We start from the raw sequence: 25523 nt of genomic DNA on the forward strand, positions 1-25523 counted from the left end.
CCTCCGCTCTCCTCCCTCCGCTCTCCTCCCTCCGCTCTCCTCCCTCCCTCCCTCCCTCCCTCCCTCCCTGTCTGCACTTTTGCATGTTCCCTTCTGCTTGTTCTCCCCCTTGACTCCTTATGTTCACCTGAATGTCTTGGGTCCTTGTGAAAATTATGGAGTATTTTATTCATTGCACCGCATACTTTCCCAAGTACCGTTTTAGAACTTTGTTTGTATTCGTTTACACATGTACTTACACACTAATTACTTTTCACGTACCGTTCCCTCAGATGTATTGCTTTGGTTGGAGTATGTCTTTAAAGTATTAGAATTTAATTCTACGTATACACCTGAGGAACAATGTACATAGTGTCTTAGAGAGTGCTGCTGTGTACATGGACTGCACTTAAGGTTTGAGGACATGCAGAACCTGGGTTGTGTACTCTTGAAGTACCAAGGTTGAGGAGTGATGTAATTGAGTTTGAAGTATTAAAAATTTTGATACTTATAGGTGCAGGCACTTCCTGTGATGTGAGATCCAGAGCAAGGTAGTACAATTTAAAACTTGGCATTAGGTTGACTGAAGAACGAAATCAGAAAAGATGCTTTTCACACTAAGGCTGAGTAAATTAAAACTTCGAAAGCTGAGATCGATAGGAAACTTTTTCTATTCCTTCATGGATCATGGCATCACTGGCAAGGACAGCATTTGTTGTCATCTCTTATTGCCCCTTGACAACTTAGCGACTCATTTCAGAGGGCCCTTAAGAGTCAACCACCTTGCTGTGGGTCTAGATTCAAAAATACACCAGATCGGGTAAGGTGGCAGATTTTATTCCTTACAGAAGGTTAGTGAATCGGCTGGATTTGTTTTTAGAACAATTGATGATAACTTTATGGTCACCATTACTGAGTTTAGACTACATTACCAGACTTCATTTGTTAGTATATAATTGAATTTAAATTCCACTACAACCAACAACAAAAACAGAAATGGCTGGAAAAGTTCAGCAGGTCTGGCAGTACCTGTGAAGGGAAATAAGAGTTAACATTTCGGGCCTGGTGACCCTTTCTCAGAGGACCTGAAGAGGACACTCTTCACAGGTGCTGCCAGACCTGCTGAGCTTTTCCAGCAGTTTCTGTTTTTGTTTCTGATTTTACAGCATCCACAGTTCTTTTGGTTTTATTAAATTCTACCAACTGCTTAGGTGGGATTTGAAGCCTTGTCCCAAGTGTGTATCAGCCTGGGCCTTCAGTTTATTAGTGTAGTAACATTGTCATAATCTTTAAAGTTTTCGAGAAGATTTGTAGCTCGGGTTGTGAATGAGGTTGTAGACATGCTTGCTGAGCTGGTGGGTTTGGTTGCAAACGTTTCGTCACCCCGCTAGGTAACATCATCAGTGTGCCTCAGTGAAACGTTGGTCTTCTGTCCCACTTGTTAGAATGGACAGCTCTCCCTACTATACAACCCAACCTTTGGGTCTGATATGTAGATGACACCTTCGTGATTATCAAATGCACAAAACTAGGAGAAAGACACCGACACATAAACAACATCCTCACCGGGATAGAGTTCACGAAAGAAGAAGAGAACAACAGCCAACTACCTTTCCTGGACATAATGGTAGAACGCAAATATAACGGGGAGCTCCAGACTAGGATAAATAGGAAGACCTCACATACAAACCAGATACTCAATAACACTAGCAGCCACCCCAATGCTCACAGAGCTGCATCAGGACACTACTTAAACAGACCACAACACATTGCAGCTACCCAGAACTACACAAAGCAGAACAGGAACATGTATACAGAGTCTTCAAGAGGAATGGATACCCGAAAAGCACAATCTGCCGTTACCTCCGACACAGACCACAACAGGAAGATATAGCATGACTAGACTCCCTAATCACCCTACAGTACATTAAAGACATTTCAGGGAAGACCATAAGATTACTCAGACCCCTAGGTATCAGAGTAGTCCACAAACTGACAACCACCCATGGACAGCTACTGACGAATGTAAAGGATCCCATACCCCAAACCAACAAAACCGGTGTAATGTACAAATACCGTGCAAGGACTGAGAAACGCTACATAGGCCAAACTGGAAGAAAACTGACCGTATGGATACGCAAACACCAATTAGCCACCAAGAGACACAACCGGTTCTCACTTGTCTCACTACACACAGACAAAGAGGGACACGCCAGGGAATTTGACCAACACATCCATAATCACACAAGCCAAACAGGGACACGCTAGGGAATTCCTGGAGGCCTGGTGTTCTAACTGGAACTCCATCAACAAACACATTGAATTAGACCCTGTGTACAAACCACTGAGAAACAGAACTGGAAGTGGCACCAAACACCTGAACAAACTGAGGCATGTAAATAACAAGCAGGATAGAACACTGACGCTTCACCAGAGGCGCACTGATGATGTTACCTAGCAGGGTGATGAAACGTTTGCAACCAAAGCCACCAGCTCAGCGAACATGTCTACAACCTAATTGTCACAATCTGCCTGTTCAAGATTATTGTAGGATGGTGGCATTTGGGCATGACTTAACCGTGTTCTAGTTAAACACTAGAAGGGGTTTGATGGCTAAAGGCTATTTTTAACGTTTCATTTCCTCCATTTTTGTCCTGCTGTTATCGCTTCATAGTTCATTTGTTAGCTAGAATTTGAAGTGGATTTTGTTCTTGTATTCCTGGTTAGTAATGATCTATCTATTTTAAGTGGGCCTTCAGTGCTGCAGTAATGTAGCCGTTGACCAAGGGAGTGGCCTCTAGGTACATGAATCATAATTCCTGACAGTTCGTCAATCGTCCTTCCTGTTTGAAGTGAGAAATGTGGAAACTGGCACAGACTTAGTGGGCTAAATGGCCTTTGACGGTGCTGTAGGTTTCATTATTCTAATGACAGGAAGTTGTGGATCCAGAGTGTTCGTGCTAACATGGCTGAGAGGGAACAACTGTCTGTAGAGTCTGAACAGGCTCGTGCTCGTCTTCAAAATAAAGAAGATATTTGATACGTGAGGCATAGACAGGCCATTTCTGCTTTGTGGGAGCCAAATCTAGGATCCGTTAATACAAGGTGGTCAATAATTAAACCAATGTGAAATTCAGAACAAGTCTGTTTATGCTGAGAGTGGTGAGAACATAGAAACTGTCACCAAAGTTCAGATAATCAGCGTAGGTATATTTATATACACGAGAGAGAAAGGAATCGAATAATGTGCTAATAGAGTGGATAGAAGCACATATGGACCATGCTGTGTGTTAAAGGCCTGTTGAAGCAAAGGCCTGTTTTCTGGTCTGGAAATTCTATGTACTTGTATGGAATTTTTAAAAATTACTTTTTTTTTTTCTTTTTCATTTTACACCCTACCACACCCCAATCTCTGCATCTGACAGCAAGCCGAACAGTTGGGTCGAGAGGATCAGCAATGGTTACACAAAAACCGGAAATTAGTTTTGATGGTGGATCTGGACCAGACTTTAATCCACACGACGGAGCAGTTGTGCCAAAAGATGTCCAATAAGGTGAGGTGCTGGTAATAATCTATAGCTGAGCAGTACCCTCGCTCTGGAGACACCGCTGTATGGTTGAATCTTATCCTAGCAAAAAGCTATAACATGTCCCATTTTTTCGATGACAGTTTCATTAAGAAATACATGCACATATTTGGAGGATTGTTATCAAACAAAACTGAACCACATCAAGAGTTATTTATGATGGTTGATCAAAGGCTTGGTGAAAGAGAGATTTTAAGACTTTTCAAAGAGGAGAGTTGGAGCTAATATCAAATTAATCAACTTTTTATTTCTTTGCTGAGGTCTTCACTGTTGGGTAGCTACAGTCTTGCTTATCAGCAGTGTTTCTCCTTCTCATCATTATACATTATACATTGTTGCTTGACCTGACACTCATGGGACTGTTTGGAATTACCAGCCAGATCTCGTAATTTGCCTATTCTAGCCTCTTGCTTTGTTTTCAGACCTATATGTGTACTGTTTGCACTTCGCTAACTACTGGGCTTCCCTAACCAGTCCCTCCCTTCTTTGTTATTGCAGAATGTCACGAGGCAAAGCACATTATGTAACCCAATCTGGCCTCATTAGCCGCACAAGTCAGCTGAAAGGAATGGCTGTCTGGTATTGCCTTGCTACATTTTCCTGATTTAGAATACCACTTTTTAACTCATCTAACCCTCCTGCATGTCCCAGTGAGGAGTCGAATATTCAGCTGTCGGGGAGTATTGTGTAGCCTATGCTTCCTCCTCCTTTCAGGTTTACTTACCAGCTTAATTCGTTGCACTGCAGTGCCTTGTAAATTTGTGTCCGCTCCACCTGGCATTTTGATGAACTTGTATCATGTCCAACCAGCAACAATCAGTGATTGGTATCTCCTCATAAATTTGCTGGTGCAGCTGTGAAGCTTAGCCTTAGGGAAAAGTCTAACCAACATTTCTCGTCCTTTTTTTTAAACTTTGCCTCCCAACATTTCAGCTCATGGTGTTGGATTGATCTCTGCTGAGTTCTCACACCACTCTCTCCTTTATTGTTCCATTCTGTGATGTAGTCACTTGCTTTGCTGCATAGGAAGACTTAGCTGTTCCAACTTCAGTCTACCAGATCTTACTCGAGAAAAGTTATCCACTTATCCATTGTCTTCTACTGTTTCAAAGGACATACATTTCTTAGCTCGTTGAAATTATTTTGGATTCTCTGCTATCTGAACCCTGGAAGATCTCTAGCTCTGACAGCAACTAACCCAACATCATCCAGATATTTGCCATTAAGTTTTCCTTTGACTTCACTTCAGTCTGTCCTGTTCCCGGTCACTGTCTTCAGTTGGTTGTGACTGACCTGTTGAGTGTCGATCTCCCTTGTCCATCAACAACTTCCTTGCCTTTACGTTGGTTTCCAGTTTGTCTTGTAACCTTGTACATTGCATTGTTCCCGAGCATTGCGGTCAAGCACTTTGATGAATCATTTGTCATTGAAGTTGTTACTTTTCAAAAAAGACTTGCTCTGAATTGCATGGACCCAATCAGATTGCGTTAGATAAATTATAAGGTGCATCTAAGCTTCTTAAAAATCACAATGCCTCTGTGCTGTTGATAGTTTAACTTCCAGCTTTTTCCGTTTAACCGAGACTTCTGTTCTCATTCCAGCTCTTCCTTCCTGTCTCTGACCTGTACCATTTGTGACATAACCTTGTCTAATGTCTTGCCGATGATTCATCTCCGGCATTCATTAACTTCCTAGGATTGCATGCCATCTGGATTTCTCTCTGCCTAATCATTGCATGCTTGACTGAATTCTATGGAACATTGAAAATCATTTAGGTATTTTAATGACATAGGCTGCTGTCATTCCTTACCTTCGATGCCTCCAACTTTTGTTCATCATTTGCCCAATTTGATCTCTCTGTTTCTTGTTACCTCAAGTTGAATGTTCATCATATCCCAGGTTCCATGTGTGGAAGTCACTTCCCTGTCGCCCTCATAGATAGGATACAAGTTCATACTTAAATTTGTAATTTCTTGCCTGTCTCTAACTTATGACCAATCTATCATTATCATCTTTTTGTCATTTAATGCATTGTTACTGTAATTATGTTCTTCCTGAGATTCCTAAACACTATAGAATGTACCTTCCTTGTCTTTCTTCTGTTAAAGTCGAGATCCATCACACAGACTCTTATTTGAACTCATCTTTCTCATGATCTCCAAACTGTGGAAGCTCCAATTCCAGTATTTTTGTTTCACCTTGCTTGCAATCTACAACCTCCCGCACTTCAAACCCAGTAACTGTTAGTAATGCACCTGCATTTTTCTTTGACGTATCGACTTCTGTTGTTTGTTTAGTCCCTGATGTGCTGATCACTCAACCATTGATGGCCTTGTTTTCAGTTCCCCGCCCAGTAGTGCATTTCAACATTTTACCTCTCTCTTTCTTTTCTTCTAAACCACTGCATAAAAACTGCCTGTATGACTGGTCCTTGTGTGCACATGTTAGCTGACTGCCACTGCTGTGAAGCACCTTAGGATGCTTCAGAAATGCTGTTTAAGTAAAGTTTGTGTTGTTGACTTGACTTCAAACCTTCACCTTAACATAAGTGTTTTAAAAAAAAATCTATTCTATACCCCTACAGCTATGCAATAATGAATAGAATGTCACCAGGCAAACTCAATGAGTGTTGTAATCTTTTGCTTATGGTGCAATATTGTAGTTATGGATACGGCAGAGCTGCCATGTCTGTCAATAAGTTTCGTGGTACACGGCATCTGTACTACTCGTTGCTGTATACGTTTCTATTCTATTAGGGGACAATTTTAGGTACTTGTTCAGCTGTTTTGTAGGTACGCTGTTATTTTAGCGGGTTTTTTGATCTTTCGCTATTTGCCAAATTTTTCTGAAAGGTCTTGCTTACAAATAGTGAGGACCTCCTGGATAAATAATTAATTGGCAGTAATTTATGTATAATCTGAAATTAATTGTGGTCTTGTTAGTTCTTTGCAAGTAAGTTATGTGGATTTATAGCGCATCTGTGTTTTTTAAAATCATCTGCAGGGAATATTCCATTTCCAACTGGGGCGGGGAGAGCCAATGCTACACACTCGACTACGACCTCACTGTAGAGAATTTCTGGAAAAAATAGCAAAACTGTACGAGTTGCACGTGTTCACCTTTGGCAGTAGGCTCTACGCACACACAATTGCAGGTATGTGGGAGGGAAGTGGCTGGAGAAATGTTTTTAAAAACGTGGGATGCAATATTGATGTTAGTTATGAAGGAGACTGACCTGTTGTGCATCTTGAACCCTTCCAGGCACTTCGTGTTTTATAAAGTCTGTAAATGTGGGGAACGGAGCAGGAGCTGGCAGAGTGAATGCCACCTTTTTGTCTTGGAGCATTGTTTTATTTAGGGTGGAGTACTATTACTGTTCACCTTGTTGCTTAAAGAACTTGAATTCTCTTTTATGGGCCACTGTAGACTGTGTTGTGACAGTTCTTGGAACTGCAAGGTGTATTTGTGAGGAGTTAAATTGGATAGCTGCAGTACACAGGCTTTTGGATTGCTATGCTTGAGTATTCCGTGCCTTTAAAGGTTTTTTTTTTAGGGGAATGTTGGCCCATCCCGACCTGTCAGCAACTGAGCAATTTCCTGCACCATCTCAGAAGGCAGTTAAGAATCAACCACATTACTTTGGGTCTGGAGTCCACATGTAGGCCATCTGGTAAAGATGGCAGATTTCCTTCCTTCAAAGATCTGAGTGAACCAGAGTCCCCAAGAGTATTAGCCTGGGATTTGGATTATTAGCGCAGTGACATTATCACTATGCCTGCACCTCTCCAATTTGAAGTAACACAGGGAGTGCGACATCTTGATGCTGTCAGCTCATTTCCATGATTTCTACAAGAGGCACACTCACTGGCTTCATGCATCAGCAAGAAGGGCCCAGGATTGTTATTTGCTCGGGCTACTTGAAGCTAATCTGCATTGCTTAAAGTGGAACTGCATTGAAATTAGAATAGTGTTTATTGTCATGTGCACTCGAATGAGTGCAGTGCCAAGTTTGTAATGTTGCCTGTCAGCGCCATCTTAGGTACAGGGTACCTAGGTACAGATACTGTAAGCATTGTTCCAGAATTGAAGAGTGGAAAAAAAAGCATGGGAATAGAGTTTAAAAAGTCCAGAATGATAATAAAAAGTATCTTCAAAGTATACAAATTATAGTCCTTTTCCATTGAGTCTGTGCCACCTGGGCTTCAATACAGGACGCCTCGCTGCCTCCACACACTGGTGTCTGTCCCGGATTCGCCTCCAGGACTCGTTCCCGGCTTGGCCGGCTCTCACTCTGCTCCCGCTCTGGGTTTCAGCCCATGAACACTCTGCTCCAGCTCCAGCCACCAACCGCGACTCTATTCCCAGACTCAGCCCACACTCTCTCTGCTCCCCACTCCGGGCTCTGGCCTGTGACTTGGTCCCCAGCTCAGCCCCGCACTCGCTCTGCTCCCCGCTCCGGGCTGTGGCCTGCGACTTGGCCCCCAGCTCAGCCCCGCACTCTCTGCTCCCCGCTCCAGGCTTTGGCCCCCAGCTCGGCTCAGCCCCGCACTCGCTCTGCTCCCCGCTCCAGGCTGTGGCCTGCGACTTGGCCCCCAGCTCAGCCCCGCACTCTCTCTGCTCCCCGCTCCAGGCTTTGGCCCCCAGCTCGGCTCAGCCCCGCACTCGCTCTGCTCCCTGCTCCAGGCTCTGGCCTGCGACTTGGCCCCCAGCTCAGCCCCACACTCTCTCTGCTTCTGCTCTGGTGAGTGAAGGTGTTGACACAATGTTGAACTTTGCAATACAATGAAAAATAGCTGACCGTGGAGACTGCATGCACCAAGGTTTTATTTTGTGGTCCTTGAGAACTTGGTAAAGGAGGAATGCTCTGGGCTGGGGCACCGTGTGTCACATGCTCACAAGGCAGTACGAGCATTGAGTTCAATCCCTGAGTTGAGCGCTGAGGATCTGGATGTGATATTGCAGGAAGTTCAAGAGCTTCGCCTTTAGCTTCACCTATTGAAATCACCACAGCTGCACGATTCACCTCCCAACAATCTCTTGTCAGTCTGGTCATGTCCATAATATTTATTTGCTTCATTGTCCCCTTTGCAGCATTGCAAGTCTCACACCCACATTTCATTGCTTACAGCTTGCAAACTTGACTGCTCCATCACCCAAACAGGAAACATGGTGGTCACTGACACACTTGCCTCCTCTTGCAGACCAAACGGCAGACAACTGGAGGTAACAGGAACCAGCTGGTGGGCGGAGAGGCACACTTTCATAATCTAAACCCTGTTGAGGAGATGATGCTGACAGTTATTGCAGTGGCCATGCCGAAACTATTGAGGATGAAGACATCTTCATTCCTAATGCTCCTCCTCCTCACATCCCATACACCTCCTACCTTCCCCCTATTCGTGGGCAGCTAAATGGGAAAAGGAACAAGAAATCCATCCTTCCCAGGCATTTGAGGGCCAACGGGGAGAAAGTGACATTGAAGCTGTTCCATCAAGCGATTCCACACTTGCACCCAGGACTGACAGTGCTTAAGTTGTAGAGCAGTGGTTCCCAATCTTTTCAGTACCACAGCACACTTCAACGGGGCAAGCAATTTCATAGCCTGCTCACTTTTCTCAGCTGAATTGATGACACATTTACTTGCATTTACTACGGTTAATTTCTTACGAGAGAGGTTTTCAATATAGCACATACAACAAACTAAAGAAGCATTAATGTTTCAAATCCACTGAAGTAAAACGCCATCTTTAATTGCGAGCAATTGCACGTGAGTTCAGCTGTGGAGGATTCCGCTGAGAACTGTGATGGGCAGGGTTATGAAGGAAGACTGATGGGCATAAACAACAAAATGCTTGATGGCAATCCCACGGCGCTTGGAGGAGTGTGTCACCCTCTGGCTTAAATTTGTATCCCCTGGTTATTGATGCCTCTGCTGATGTTTTCTCTATGTCCAATCTTTGCCCGTTATAGACTTTTGTACCACTATCAGGACCCCGCTCAACCTTCACTGCAGTACAGGGGATCCTTGATTTATGAACTTACTCCTTACAATTGCTTGTACTTCCGAATGCTATTCCATAAATGCTTTTGGTTTATAAAGACCTGACATACGAACATGTCACATACCTGCGCACGGCTGCTTTCGATTGTGCTCGGAGTTATGAACGGACTCCATAATGGAACCCGTTTGCAATTCGGGGGCTATGTGTAATTTGTAAACGGCTGAACTGATGCAGTTGAGCTCGTGTCGACCTCGTCATCAATGGTGGCCTTTTGAGAGGGACAGCTGCTCATGTAGGAAATGTTGAGCATATTCCAGAATATTTGCTTATGTAGGGGCGCTGAAAGATTTGGCTGCTCAGGTGAGGGGTGATATTCTTGCACCATTCAGGGACAGGCCATTGTTTTTCTGTGCAGAATTAAAGAGATCAAGAGCGCTTCACAAATCTTGCGCTGAATGGGAACAGCATTGCCACCATTCATTGACTGTAGATCATGTGTATTTGTGGAGTTCAGTGGAGGCCACAAAGCTGAATACCTACTGCCCTATGGATTGTAAATAGCAGGGAAGAGTTAGGGCGCCCCTACAGTACAATTGCACTTTAAGCAATGCAGGCCAGCTTGAAGCAACCCAAGCCATTCATGAAGCTGGGCCCCTCTTGTTGATGCATGAAGCTAGTGTGTACTCTTTCTGTAGAAATCATGGTAATGAGTTGGCAGCATCAGGATGTCACACTCCTATGTTACTTGAAAGAGATGCTGACATAGTGGTAATGTCACTGGGTGAATAATCGAAATCCCAGGCTCGTGCTCTTGAGGGCATGAGTTCAAATCCCACCACAGCAGCTGGTGGAATTTGAAATCTGTCTAAAAGTCTGAAATATGAAGCGAGTTTCAGTAATTGTGACCATGAAACCATCATTGTTGTAAAAGCTGTCTGGTTCAATCATGTCTTTAGGGAAAGATAGCTGTCGTTTTTACCCACCAGGCCTGGCCTGCATGAAATCATCATGATGTGAATGTGACAAAGTTTCTTGGATATCTAAATCTTTGGAATGCAGTTTGAATATTGCTTATATTTAAAAGATCTTTTTTTAGACATTGATTCACAGTTTGCCTTTACCCCAAATTCCATGCCCCTTCCTGATAAGCAAGTTAAATATTAAGTGAATGGTTGTCTACACCAAGGTTCATAGAGCTATTTATGGAGATTATTTTGTTCATGGGGTGTTCGAAGGAGGGGGTTAATTATTACCTCAAGGTGGGGCTTACCTGTTTTGAGGAAGACAATTACATGGAAATATATGGGCCCTGATCGGAGAAGATTTGGTGGAATTGATGATTCTTCCTTGATCTTAATTGGCATATATTGTTCGATTAACTGAAATTTACCTGTTCAGGAAATAGCTGACGTTTCCTCTGGTGGTGTTGGGCAGTATTTTGTTGCTAAGCTAAATTTTTAAGAAAAGAATTTAGAAACAGATGAGCAACTCTACTTTGTGTCCATTGTCAGATATTTAACTTCTGCCAGCGGCGTGTTTGATTGCCTGTCAATGTGCACGTGTCTAATTTTCATTTGGTCAGAACATTTTCAAATGATATGATTGTAATGTTTTAAGGGAACAGTTGGCGGCAGTATCAATCTAAAGATCAGCACTGTTCCAGCAGTTCCATTAAACCAGCAAGCTCAGGAATGACCACCTTTGTTTTATTTCTTTGAAGGTTTGAAATGCTTTGTTTATTTTCCTTTCTTTTGAAATATCAACGTCATCGTTGATGAGGGATCTTGCAAAACCCTCTATGTGGCACTGATGTTGAACGTCTGTTGAATTTTAGACGTGGAATCTGGACAGAATTTAAGAGAATGCAAATTACATTGATTACTTTTGGAAAAGAATTCCAGATTCTGTGAGATTTATGTGAGGAAGTACTTTTTTAAAATCACCCTGATGACTTTAGCTCTGATACCTCCTTCGTTTGCCCCCCATCCCACTGAGAGAAATGGTTTCTCTCATTTGAATACCTCCGTTAGATCACTTCATAATCATCATCTTCAAGGGAACACAAGCCCAGTCTATGCAACCTGCCTTCATGATTTAATTCCTTAGTCCCTCTGCCATTGTTGTGCACTGCTGATTCGCCACAATGTTCTTTGAACATAAACACATTGCTATAGCTTTTTCACTAAAGCTTACTAGGGGATGCGGTTAAGAAAAATTGCGGATTGCATGAAAAGAAAATTCACTGATTGCATGAACATTTCTAAGGTAGTAAATAGTCAGGAGAAGAGCTGTAAACTGCAGGGGGATATTAGTGAGGCTGGTCAGTTGGCAAAACAGCGGCAAAGGGAATTCAACTCAGCAAATGAGAAGTGATGCACTTAAGGAGGGTTGACAAGGCAGGGGATTTATTACATTGTGAATGATAGGTTCCTGGAAAGTAATGAAGATCAGAGCAACTTTGACGTGCATAACCATAGATCCTTGAAGGTAGCAGAACAAGTAAATAATGTGGATAAGAAAGCACATGGGATTCCTGCTTTTATTAACCGAACTGTAGAATACAAGAGAGGGAGGTTATACTGGACCTGTATAAAATGTTGGTTAGGCGAGGACTTGGGTCAAAAAGGTAGTCTGGAGGATGGAAAACAGTGTGCATAGGAGAGGGAACTCCAGAGCTGGGAACTTATCGAATCGGCCATCAATAAGCAATTACAATCAGAGATGTTGGCGAGGCCACCGTCAGAGGAGTGCAGAGTCTCGGGAGGGTTGTGGAGCTCCAGTAAATTACTGAGATGGGTTGGGGCATTGCTCACAGAGGGATCCGAAAACAAGAGCAAAAATTTTAAAATCAAGACTAAAGTAAGAGTGGAATATTACGGATGCTGGAACTCTGAACCAAAAATCCAATGCTGAGCAGCTCTGGCAGTAGGCAGTAGGCAGTAGAGAGACAGTGTTAACATTTTGAGTCAAATAGGACTCTTCTACAAACTCTGTTTCTTTCTCCGTAGGTACAGCCAGATGCACCTAGCTTTTACAGCACTTTCTGGTTTTATTTAAAATCAATATGTTGTTTGAATGGGGACAAGGTAGATGAGTGAAAGCAGGCCTTAATGCAAGCCAGGACACAGATCGTTTTTTTTTTGGTTATTATCGCGTTTATGTAGCGTAGAACAAATTATAATCAAATGGGCTGTTCCTGGTATTGAAGCTGAGAGGTTTTCTCAGGGAGGGATAATGGTAGTCAAACCTTGCCTGGGATCTGAAAGTGCAGTCAGGACTCTTGTTCTGAGCTCCACTTTGCTGGAAAAGAATAACATCTGGAAGTTGGTTTTGTGGCGAATCAATTGCTGTTGCTCCTTCCTTGCCAACTTGGTTGAATTGACTGCCAGCACTCTCCATCTAGACACACTGCTGGATGATAAACAACTGTGTCTGTGTCACCCCCGATGAGATGCTGCTCGTTGAGGAGTCTGTGCCTTTGGTTGGGGCTAAAGAATTTTGAAAGAGTTCAACATCCAAACGTGAGCAGAATTCATTGATATGTGGGAATGAATGTGTGTCCTTTGCTGAGGACTGACCATTTGTCCTCAGTGAGGGGGAGGTCTGAGGGGATGGTGAAGACCCAGCAGGGCTTGGGGCTGGGTTTGGGTGTAGAGCTGAAGCTGGGAGCGGAAGTGCGTGTGTGTATGGGGATGGTCACGTAGGTGGAAGCGTTGGTGTTGTTGACTTGGCGGAGGAAGGGACGTTGTCGATGGCATCGGCGGGAGCTGCCAAGGCGACAGCATGGTTAATGGTGTCAGGCAAATTAAGAATGAGACTGTGGATAAGGTTAGGGTCTAGGGTGGTGGAGGAGGGTCTGTGTTTGGAGGTAAGCACAAGCAAGTTTGGTGTACTTGCGATCCTTGATGGCCGATAGAGTGGAGAGAAAGTGTTGGTTGAGGGTGTGGATCCTGTGGAGAATGAAAAACTGTAGAGGCCTTTTGCAGGTCTGGGAGAGAGAGGCTCTGAGCTGGGGTAGGTCTGACCATAGTGAGAGAAGATGTTGGTGTATGGCTGCGAGCGTGGAACCGAGGATCCGCAGAGAAAAGCATTTCTGGAGGCTCTGGATGTACTGTAGGTAACGGTTGTTGCGGTTTGGTCCAAATTGGGGTGGTCTGGATGTTGTTCAGATTCCATGGGGTATGAGCCGGCTGCTTAGGCAGGTCCTGAGAAAGGAGACGTGGCGGTAGTAATGGGTTTGTTTCACTATGTGGTGAAAGAGCTTCAGGGCACTTCCACCACCTATTTTGAGTTTGCCTTGTAAAATTTTGTTACAATACTCAGTTGAGACTAAACACTGTCCATTGGCTGGTATTTGAAGTACTCTTTTTTTTTATTAAGAATTTGTCTTTCAATTTCTGATTAGACTATTTGGTATAACGCTTTCAATTCTGAAACCATTTGTTGCATTTCTATTTAAGAAGATACGCTAAACATATCAGTCTTATTCTCTTTACATTCATTCATTTTAGTTAAATTTTCAAAACATTGTACCCAATAACACAATCTCCAATTCGTCTCCCATTTTCATAGGCTCCTTTTCTTCTTGTTTAGTTTTAGGGATCTGAACACACAGAAAATAATCCAGGATGATCCCTATGTAACATTTCAGTTTCTTTTACTTCCACTGTCTGTCACACCACCCTTAACTAAGCCCACATTCTCGAATCTGCTAGGTCATTTCCCAAAGTCAATTCCTTCTATAGGAATTTGTTTCACTATTCCCACCGTAACTTCTTCAATTTCCAGGTCATGCATTAATCCAACACTGTGTAGTTAGACTGGTTTGTAACCTCTATGCAGATCTCAAATTAATATTGTCTCCTCCATTAACTCCTTTGGAAGACAAAGAGTATCGTCGGACAGCAACAGTGACTGACTTACTCCAGTATCGTTATCGGCTTACATCCTTAATTTAAAACTTAAGGAAATACCTCCCCTTTTGAGACAAAATATTCAGAATCTCCAGTTCTCAGATTCTTCTCGTCAATATTCTAAGAAGAATTCTCATGACTACTGTAAATTATTTTCCAGCAACTTCTGCTTTTGTTTCTGATTTACAGCATCTGCACTTCTTTTGGTTTTTATTCTGAATTATCATTTACTTCTTAATAGATTCCAAAGAAACATGTTCCCTTTGTATTACTGCGACAGTTTTAGGATCTATTCCCTTTCTTGATTACCCCTACTCTTAACAGTCTTTTGACCTTTCGACTATGGCAACTGGTCTCCCTTTTAATTTTCATCAATTGTCTTTGGCATGTTCATTTCCTTATTACTTTTTAGCTGCAGCCTTTCTCATTTATTACTTTGGCATCCTACTGTCTGTTCTCTGCCAGCTACAGGTTTTCTATTTCTCCAATTTCTTTGTGGACTTCCATATAACCACTTCTGCACCTGTAACTGTCCGTGTGAGACATCACAGATATCTGACAGAACTGCTGCTTCTTTGAGGGCGGCATGGTGGCTGCCTCACAGCACCAGTGACCCAGGTTCGATTCCAGCCTTGGGCGAATGTCTGAGTGGAGTTTGCACATTCTCCCTGTGTCTGCATAGGTTTTCTCTGGGTGCTCAGAGACGGCAAAGTCCCCATGGCAGGTCACTTAGATATTAGGAAAACCCAGGCTAAAATATCAAAACATTTTTATCGTCATGATTGCATAAAGATATTTTGGATATGCTATCTGTCAGGTAGAAGGGAAACTTTAATCTTAAATTAAACCTGTGAAAGAAACTTAGAAACTGAGTGGGAATATCATTCAGCCCCTTGAACCTGCTCTTCATTCAGTGTGATCATAGTTGATCATTCAACTCAGTATCCTGTTCCCACTTTATCCCCAAACCCTTTTATCTCATTAGCTCGAAAAAAAAACTATATCTAACTCCTTCATGAAAACATTCCATATTTCGGCCTCAACTGCTTTCTGTGGCAGAGAATTCCACAGGCTCACCACTCTTTTGGTGAAAAATGTTCTCATCTCAGTCCTAAATAGCCTACCCAATAATCTTGGACTAGCTCCGATCCTGGACTCTGCAGTCATGGGGACATGCTCCCTGCATTACTCCTGTCTCGTCCTGTTAGAATTTTATACATTTCTCTGAGAGCCATTTGGGAGGGTCTTTATAGATTGTGTAGGGCACCTACTTAAAGCCAGGATTGGGAATCCTTATCTTTTGACATTGATGCGTATTTCCACTAAGGTTTCCTGAGGCAGTGTCTTTAGGAAACAAAGAAAATAGGTGCAGGAGTAGGCCATTCAGTCCTTTGAAACATTACTGTCAAAGTGATACTTGAAACAGTAGTTCAGTTTTTCACAAGATATGGATTACCCAAAGAAACACAATTAGAACAAGGATCAAAATTTATGTTGCAGATACTCGAGAAAACTGATGGCTAGTTTGGGAATGCAATACTTACATGTCCTGTTTATCAACCACGTTCAAGGTGCAATGGAATGACGGAGTCAAACTTTGAAAACCATGATGAAAGTTTATTGACAGCAATTTCCTCATGATTTGGATACTGTAATACTTTTATGACTATTTGCTGTTAGGGATGCTCCTAATGAGTCCACAGAATTTAGTATTTTTGAACTAATACGTGGAAACGAGGTAAAAGTACCACTAATTTAAAGAAAATTTTTTTCAAATTTGTGAGGAAAACTGGCTGAAGCATGTGAGTTTGCGAAAAAGAATTTGAAGGGTGCCCAACAAACAATGAAAAGTAGAGCTGGTAAAGAGGCCACAGTTTGAAATTCTGTTGAGGGAAACAAGGTGTTAGTATTGTCCACCTGTCTCTGGGATTCATTAAAAACCAGGTTCATTGATCTGTATCAAATCAAAAAAAATTCAGCGGTGTGAATTGTATAATGGGTATTCCAGATAGGAGAAAGAACGATCAAGTGTGTTAATATTAGTACATTAAAGGGATATTAAGACAGGAATGAAAGTCAAGAGGAAAGTGTCCCCACAATAGTGAAAGAAATGAGAAGTGAAATCAAATTGTCTGAAAGCTGAAGAGTTAATCAGCAATTGAAAATTCAAAAGTTGATCCTCCAACAATTACTTTGGATAAAACAGAAATGTTTCAAAGGTTAAATAGCGTCATATTTTATCTGACAGAAAACTGTCAAAATGGCTTGTGAAAACTATTACAGAATTATAAATTGATACGTGTGAATAGGCCAGGAAAAATGGTTTCATAATGTTAATGTAGGAGATGCATAAAACAACATCCTTACAGACTTGATCCAGAGAGCAAGGGAAGAGATTAAGTTCGTGATGAACAATGACATTATTGAACTGAGCTACAGTAACTGAAGCTCACTTATCATAATGTTGTGAAAACCAGATGGATCACAATAATTCAGTATTTGATCATTGCAATGTCTGCACAATAACAAAAGTGAACTGGTGTCCTTTTCTGAGGTTGTAAGACTGCATTGAAAAAAAATTGCATGGACAGTTTGTCTCTCAAATTAAATTGCTAAAAGTAGTGTTGGTAAGAACTGTTGACGGTCAGATCTAAAGAATATCAACTTTCAACCAGATGGACTTTATGAATACAAAGTTGTGTTGTTTGGAATGAGAAATGCATCAGCAATGTTCCAATGATTAACCAATAAAGGAAGTGAAGGGCTGTGCGACTGTTGTATACATTGATGATTAGTTGTTTATAGCCAAACCTGGGCAAAATATCTACGTCATCTGACTGAACTGTTAGAATCATATCATAGAATCAAAGAATCTCTACAGTGTGGAAACAGGCCCTTCAACCCAACAAGTCCACACTGACCCTCAGAGCATCCCACCAGACCCATCCCCCTATAACCCTACACATCCCTGAAATCTACGGGGCAATTTAGCATGGCCAATCAACCCAGCCTCTACGTCTTTGGACTGTGGGAGGAAACCGGAGTACGCGGAGGAAACCTACAAAGACACGGGGAGAATGTGCAACCTCCACACAGACAGTCGCCCGAGGGTGGAATCAAACCCGGGTCCCTGGCGCTGTGAGGCAGCAGTGCTAACCACTGAGCCATTGTGCCGCCCTTGGCTTCGTAAAGCCAATTTGGTTATAAATCTGGCTATGCATATGTTTGCCAAAGTGAAAGTGACTTATTTGGGCCACACTGTGGGACACGAGGAAGTAACACCTCGAGAGGTGAAAAAAGGAGATATTTGGAATTTTTGCACGCCCAGGGCAAAACATGAAATTTTGTTTGATGTTGGGTTGAGTTGTTTCTATTGTATCTTTGTCCTGAACCTAGTTAACTAGTTTGTTGCAAAAACACAGTAAATTTGATTAGACACTAGAATGTTAAAGTGTCTGAAAATTTGACAGCTGGGCTGACAACTGCCCCAGCTTTGGCTGCGGTGAGTCCTGAGAAGCTGTTCGAACTGGGTGTTGATGCCAGCAACATCGGTGTGCTGCTGGTTTACTGCAACATGATGTGATGGGGTTCGACCAGACTATCTGTTATTTTTGAAAGAAATTGATCATGTCAGCAAAAATGTTCAATGATTAAGAAGGAGATATCGAGTCTACAGCATTTTGAAATGTGCCATATAATAATGTGGAAGATACTGGTGTTTATACAAGCCATAGTCCTTTAACTTTTTTGGAACTATTTCTGGTCAAAAACTTGTGATTAATTCTTCAATGTAAAATTTTAAAATTGTTTACATGCCTTGAAAAGGAAATGTTATAGCAGATGCTTTATTGAGAGCTGATATTAAGGACATTGGGTACAGTGGTGCAAATGGACCTAAAAATATAGTCACTGTAACTCATTTTATGTCAGTATGTTACTATTGTTACTATGACATAGAACTAATGTTAAGATCGTTTTTGGGTATTGAAAATACTTCAAGGAGACGTTTTTCATTTTTCTTTATTGGGAAATAAGATGCAAGATACAGGATTCATATAAATATTATTTCCATTAGAGTTTTGGTTTTGAAACATTGGCAAGTGGGCTTTAGTCAGTTTGTTTTCAGTTTGAAGAATCAGGAATTGATTTTTTTTTTTTTGCTGAGGGGAAAAATCCAAAACTTGAAAAGCAATTGTTTTCAGTTTGTAGAAGTCCTGGTTGGAGTTAAATATAAAACACAACTCCCCCTGAGAAAAGAAAATGCAGAACATTTACTGAATAAGTTACCTTTGAAAGTTCCAGTCTAAAACTATTCAGTTAGCACCTGGAAGGCATTGTTTGAAACTGACACAGTCTAAGATCAGTGTGGAATTAATGAAGGAAGAGGCTACAAATGTCACAAGACTGCAAATTTAAAGAAACAGTTAAGTTAAACCTAAAGAGGTAATTTAAAAAAGTGAACTCTCTTTGGTGTTTGAGCACACAAAGTGATGGAGTTGGATTAGACGGGATTATGATTCTAGTGTGTTTTAAAATCTTTCAGACTGTGTTATATACAAATAGTGTATTCCATTTTATTTCTTTTTCATTGTATAATAAACTTCTGTTTTATTGTTAAAGCTAAATCTGGATTATTATGTACTTGAGTTTCAGTGAAAGATCACCTTGCGATATTTAAATAAAGCACAATATGTCAAGCCAGATTTCATTCTGGGATTTGACTTGTCCTGTAATAACTTGAGCTGGGACCGTAGATCTATTCAGGATCTTATGCACTTCAGACAAGACACTTACCGTGCTTCAAAGTTTGGTAGAAACAAGCCCAGCCTATCAAACCCATCCTCATAATACAGTCTACTCATTCCACGTAACATTCTGGTAAACCTACTCTGACTAGCCTCCTTTTACTTCCTTCCCTAAATATGGAGACCAAAAAATGCAAGTGAGTTGTCTTCTTGAACTGCACCTCGTCTTAGCTAATACCAGTGTGATAGGAATGAGACAAGTTATGAATTTCACCAATCAAATGAAGACATCTTGTTTTAACTTGCAGTCATCTGTTCTGGCATTTTTTTGGCAATGTGATCTAATAATTCTGCTCTGAATTACAGTTGTACTTTGAGGCTGTTGTATAGATGTTGACAATGTTGATTGTCATTTTGGTGGCTCAACAACTGTTTTGAACCTGGTTTCCTTTCTAAATCATTCCAGCCATGCACATATTTCTCACTGGCAGCACTATGTGGGCAATGTAGCAGCCAAGTGGATGCATGCTTTTGTTTTCCAGTTCAGTTCAGAATGATTTGAAAGAGCTTTTAGATGCAGGAAGAAATATTTTATCCAGTGTGATGCCATCTGCTGTGTTGTCTAATAGCAGATAAATCATGATCATGAAAATTACATTGGGTGATGTAACAGGGAAATGAGCTATTTGATTCAACCATTTGATACAGACAGTTGTGCAGCATGCAAACCTCTCCCTGTCTTTCCCCCAGCTGACTCTTAACAGTGTTAACCTGTTATTCTCTTCCCCTTCATCGGCTTCTCAAACTTCCGCTTCTATGCATCTATACTGTTCACCTCATCCATTCGACATGATAGCAAGATCTGTATTCTCATCTTGCTCAAGAAATTCAGAAGAAAGTTCTTTCCCAGTTTGATTCCCTGGTGACTATCTTGTACTGATAACCCCTGGTTTTGCCCTTGCCCACAAGTGGAAACACACTTGCTGGCCTGGATTTCACCAGTCCTTTGGGAACATACAAGGAGGACCCCTTGAATAGGGACAGAAAAGTGGCAGGTAGTGTGCCCATTATCTTCCTGCCACCATGCCATCATTGCCAGCAGCAAGGAAAGTGGCAGACAGACCTCCTGCTCAAAGCCCAATTGAGCCACTTAAGTGGTCAATGAAAGGCCTGGGAAACCTTTCTTCAGAAACGTTTCCATTTGTGTGGAACAGCCTAACAGGAAACCATTGATATCAGATAGTCACCAACAAATCCGACTACGAATTCAGAAGAAACCAAACTGTTCAAAGACCAGTGAGAATATAGAACTCACTATCACAGGGATCGGTTGAAGTAATCAGCTTTGAGCCCTTGACGTGGAGATGAGAGAAGCTTGTGTCCGAGAAGAGTGTAGAGGGTAATGCTGAAAGAATTAGGTGGGGAAAGAGGGGAAGAGGTTAATGTGGATCATAACAACTGGCAAGACTTGTGTTGTGCCATATATCTTATGCAATCCTAGTTGACAAATGTTGGAAGTTTGGAATTTTCTTCTGCAGTGAAACTTAATGCGTAAACAACCGATTTTAAAATTGAAACAGATTGATTTTTTTTTTGTCATGCAACGGTAAAAGGAACAAAAGCAGATTTATGCAGTTAGCTGGAGATTGGAAATGATCTGCTGTAAAAGCAGAACAGATTTTGTGGGGCTTTGGATGGCTAAATGATCCTTTTTCTGTTCCTGTTATCTGTTCAGCACCTGGGATTGGCAAAGTTGACAAAAGCCTGATTCTTTTTTCTTACACTTGTGCTAGCCTGCGCAGTGGTTGAGGATAGGGTAACTTCTTCAGTTAGTTGTCCACCACTGACATTTTCAACTGGATTTAGATGGACTACTGAGATTTTCTTTGCGTCCCACATATTGTAGTTTCAGCCGGTTTGTCCACATTTACCTGGGGGCTGATGCTAACGTGGCCTTAATTCTACTCCCCCCTGTTGAATGAAAGTTCGTTGGGTGTCCTGTTTGGACTGCAGAATGTGTTGGGCAACAACTTTACTGATTATTGTTTTATATCAGTTGATATAGCCGATGGGCCATACTGTCATAGTGCCCAGTTAATGGAGCTGTCCATTGTGTATTACCAGAACAATGATACTGCCATTCTACATGATGGTGGATGCCTCATGACAGGGAAGTAATGTTGTCTTCGATCTGTTGGTCATTTCTGCCATGCTATTGCAAACAGATGTATATACTATCTACACTGTTTGGGAAAACCATGGATTACTGAAATTTGATTGTTCCCCTAAGCACTGTGCTGTTTGCAAAGAAAATTGGCTGCATTATTCCTCCAATTTATTTTGCAGAAGTACTCCTTACGGACTATTTGAAACTCTGTGCTAATTCCTTTCCCCAGGGTTATGTGGTACCCTGCAGTGTATAGCACTACCATCCTTCTGTCTGAGAGCAGAGACCTATTATAAAGTCCAACCATATCCATGTTGTGATCCTGCTGCGTGCTGAGAGAGGGCCAATATTTCAAGAGCAATGTCAGATCATTGTCACAATTGCCTGAGCTTTTTGTCTTTGTAGTATTGATTACCAGCAGGTGCTGGAATGAGCCTACCACCTTGTTTGCTGAGTATTTCTAGCATTTTCAGTTTATTTTTCAAAACTACAGCATCTGCAGTACTTTGTCTTTTTAATTTGCCTTTCATTTTGAAATACTTAATACCATATTTGTAACTGATGGTCTCAATCTTGAATCATTGGATTCTTAATGTTTGTGATTACACTTTAAATGAAATTTTCAAATTATTAACAGCAAAGCCAAATGGTGTGTGATTTACCTGTCACGTTGTCAATCACCTTTGTATGTTTTGTTTTGAGTTCATAATAACTTCATGTTTCTTTGTGATTATATATGGAATGGCCACTCAGTGTTTGAAAAAGTTCAGAATTTTTGGAATTTTTTTAAAAGTGTCTTGTGATATCGGAACCTTTGTGCTATACCTTTATTGTAACATGCTTTTTTTAAAGACAGAAGTCTGAATTTTCCACCTCCCTGGTATATGAAGGTTTATAATTTGATTTTTAGCTCCAGTCCCAGCCATTTATGTCTATAACTTGCCTACACCCACAGCAGGAATCCTTTCTTTCACATTGGGAGCAATTAGGATTTGAATACACCTTCCCATTTTTTCCATCCCCAACTCCTTTTGTGATGTAGTTGAGCTTCCAGGATTCTGATTTCTGGCATTTTCAAAGCTAGATCCATACTGTAATCCTGCTGACTGCATGCTTATACAGACAGCACAAGAGGCCTCTTGCACTGATGTGCTGAAGTAAAGGCAGAAGAATTAGTCGTGACTGGTCTGTGAAACAGTGGATCTTTGAATTGCCTGCTTATCCAAGACCACATCGTGCATCATATTTTTGGCATGGATCCATTTCATGGATTTGTATTCCCTTCAGTTTTTATGTGCCATAGTGTTAATTTTACTGGCTTATAATCCATGTATCCAGTTTGGCATTCAAAATCATAACCCTTGGTCTAAGGGTCCCCTTATCTACCAATGTAGTCGAAGATCCCTCCCACCCCGTTATACTCTCTTCCACCCTCTTCTGTCGGGCAGAAGATATAAAAGTTTGTATACACATACAAACAGATTCAAGAACAGCTTGTTTTCCCTGTTATCAGACTTTTAAACAGATCCCTTTAAAGTTCATGTTGATCCCTCTCTGGACCGTCTCAGAAGCTGTAACATTGTATCCTGCACTCTGTCCTGTTACCCGGATGTACTTGTATAGTGCGATCTGCCTGTGAAACATGTAAGACAACATTTTTCAATGTACCTTGGTAAATGTGATGGTAATAAATCAAATTAGACAGAGTTAGTCAAGCGACAGGAGTCCTGGCGTACAGAACAGCAGTTATCACCAAACCCCTGTACTGCAGTGAGATCTGAATTATCGATCACGAACATCTCAAGAGTGAGAGAAATTCCACCAGCGATACATCTGCCACATCCACTGGATTCGATAGAGGGACCATCAAACAAACATTGTCCTTTTACAAGCCAACTCTGCAGTCAGTCAGGAGCGATTCCTTTAAAGCGACTGGACACTATCCAGATGGCCAAGCAAACTCCTCGGCCAGATGCTGTTCTCTAAACTCTCAATTAGGTAATGTTCTGGGGAAGTCAAAAGAAACAGTTCAAAGACATTCTGATACTCACTTTGAAGCACACCACTGTTGACATTTAATGATGGAGGAGTTTGCTCCTCTTTGTTCAGAATGCACACAACTTGTCCATTAAGCTAGCATCTTGTTAATGAGGCCAAGCGGTGGCAAGCGAAGGAGGCAAGTCATACTTTTTGGATTCCTCAATCTCACGATCTTGAGTGCATACCTTTCTGTGGATCGGGAAACGGCCTGCTCAGGCACATGAAGACACAAGTGACACCTGTGACTCAGTTGAGGTCATCCTCCAATGGATTGATATACAGTGCGTTGAACGAAGTCTCCAGAAACCTGTGTTCAAATCTCACTATGGCAGCTGAGCAGTTTGAATTCAGTTAACTATTGTAATTTGGAATCAAATACTAGTCTTATTAACAAGAGCACGAAGCTACTGGATTGCTGTTAAAAGCTGACTGGTTCAGTGATGTCTTTCAAGGGAGGAAATCTGCCGTCATTACCTGATCTGGCCTACAGTGACTCCTGATTCTCAGCAATGAGGTTGACTCTAAACTGCCCTTGAAATGGCACAGAAGGCTGCTCATAGAAGGTGCCACACCCCCATCTGTTCAGGGGTAATTATGGATGGGAAAAATGCTGACCTTGCCATTGACATCTCATCCCAAGAATGTATACGTTTAAAAACTCAAGTCTCTAATTGATGAGAGGTGGACACAAGTCTCGCATCTGATTTTACATGTGAAATGGGGAGAGCTGGGCAACATTCTGAGGTGGGAACTGGAGCAGTTTTTTAAAAAATTCCTTCACAGAATATGGATGTTGCTGGCTAGGTCAGCATCAGTTGCCTTTCCCTAATTGCCCTCAAGTAGGTGGTGGTGAGCCATCACCTTGAGCTGCTGCATTTGCATGTTTTGTAGGTATAGGCATGATATTGTTAACCTGGGTGCTCCACAATTCTGACCTACAGACAGGGAATCAACAGTTGGGATAGTGCATGGCTTTGAAGATAACTTGCACCTTGGACTCCCATGCATCTTCAGCCCTTATCCTTCTGGGTGATAGAGGTTACAGGTTCAGAATGTGCTGTTAAGGGATTGCTAGTGTGATTGCTGCAGTGTGTCTGTGCTGCTATTGAGTTTTGATGGCAGAGAAAGAGAATGTTGAAGCTGGTGAATATGGTGCCAAGCAAGCGGGCTACTTTGTCCTGGATGGCGTCAAGCTTCTTGAGTGTTGTTGGAAGGGATCCAGGGAAGTAGAGGATATTCCACAACGCTTGTGACTGTGCTTTGTCGATGTGGACAGGCTCTGGGGAGTTCAGACTTGGCCTTGGCCTTGTCATTTTCCCTAGCATTAAATCTTTATCATGAGAAAGCTTAAAGCTCCTGAAACAAAAATAGAGTTATTTGAAATGTAACATGGAAGAACTGCTTCTTGTTTGGGTTTGGCTCTTGATCCTAATTCTTGAACCACATTTTATGGATGACTATTTAATAGTGTATGAAATTGGTTAGTCCCAATGAATTTACTTCCGTCAATGTTACTTAAATTTAATGACCCATCTTGATTCCTCTTTTTTTTTTAATGCTGAAGGATTTCTGGATCCAGAAAAGAAGCTTTTCTCACACCGGATTTTATCAAGGGATGAATGTATTGATCCGTATTCTAAAACTGGAAATCTACGGTGAGTACTATAGTGAGTGCTTATTGTCCATGTCTGCATGAATTTGATTTAAGGACAGTGTGAAAGATTATTAAATGGCCTGGATACAGCTGATGCAGACATTCCAAGCAGCCATGTTTCCATGGTTGACGTAAATTAGAATTGCATCCAACTTTTAAATCACAAACTGTGTTGATTAATTTTTGTCTGCTTATGAAATTTACGGTAGATCAGAAGTGATGTCCATTTTAGTGAAAATTGTTTGTAAATTCGATTTCTTGCGTCAACTATTAAATTGTGGGAAATTGTATCTTTTGAAAAATACCTCTGTGACTCTAATTTATAATTGTGAGGGCGATATAGTTGGTTGTTATTTGCATTTGTTCACTTTTCAGTGTTGCATTAGGTTTTCATGAATTTGAGTCAAGCGCTTTACAGAAGGTAGTGAAAAGTTTG

General features: G+C 41.6%; 1 protein-coding gene across 5 annotated transcripts in view; it reads left to right on the plus strand.

The window, feature by feature from the left end:
* ctdp1 (CTD (carboxy-terminal domain, RNA polymerase II, polypeptide A) phosphatase, subunit 1) overlaps window positions 1-25523 on the plus strand; it is a 293011-nt gene that overhangs the window by 60380 nt on the left and 207108 nt on the right. For all 5 annotated transcript variants that reach the window (XM_048595768.1, XM_048595765.1, XM_048595764.1 and 2 more), the window contains exons 4-6: window positions 3405-3533; window positions 6570-6720; window positions 24998-25088. In XM_048595768.1, the coding sequence (XP_048451725.1) occupies window positions 3405-3533; window positions 6570-6720; window positions 24998-25088 (371 nt within the window). The remainder of the gene's footprint in view (window positions 1-3404; window positions 3534-6569; window positions 6721-24997; window positions 25089-25523) is intronic.

Source organism: Rhincodon typus, chromosome 4 (assembly GCF_021869965.1).
Source record: "Rhincodon typus isolate 14 chromosome 4, sRhiTyp1.1, whole genome shotgun sequence".
Taxonomy (NCBI): domain Eukaryota; kingdom Metazoa; phylum Chordata; class Chondrichthyes; order Orectolobiformes; family Rhincodontidae; genus Rhincodon; species Rhincodon typus.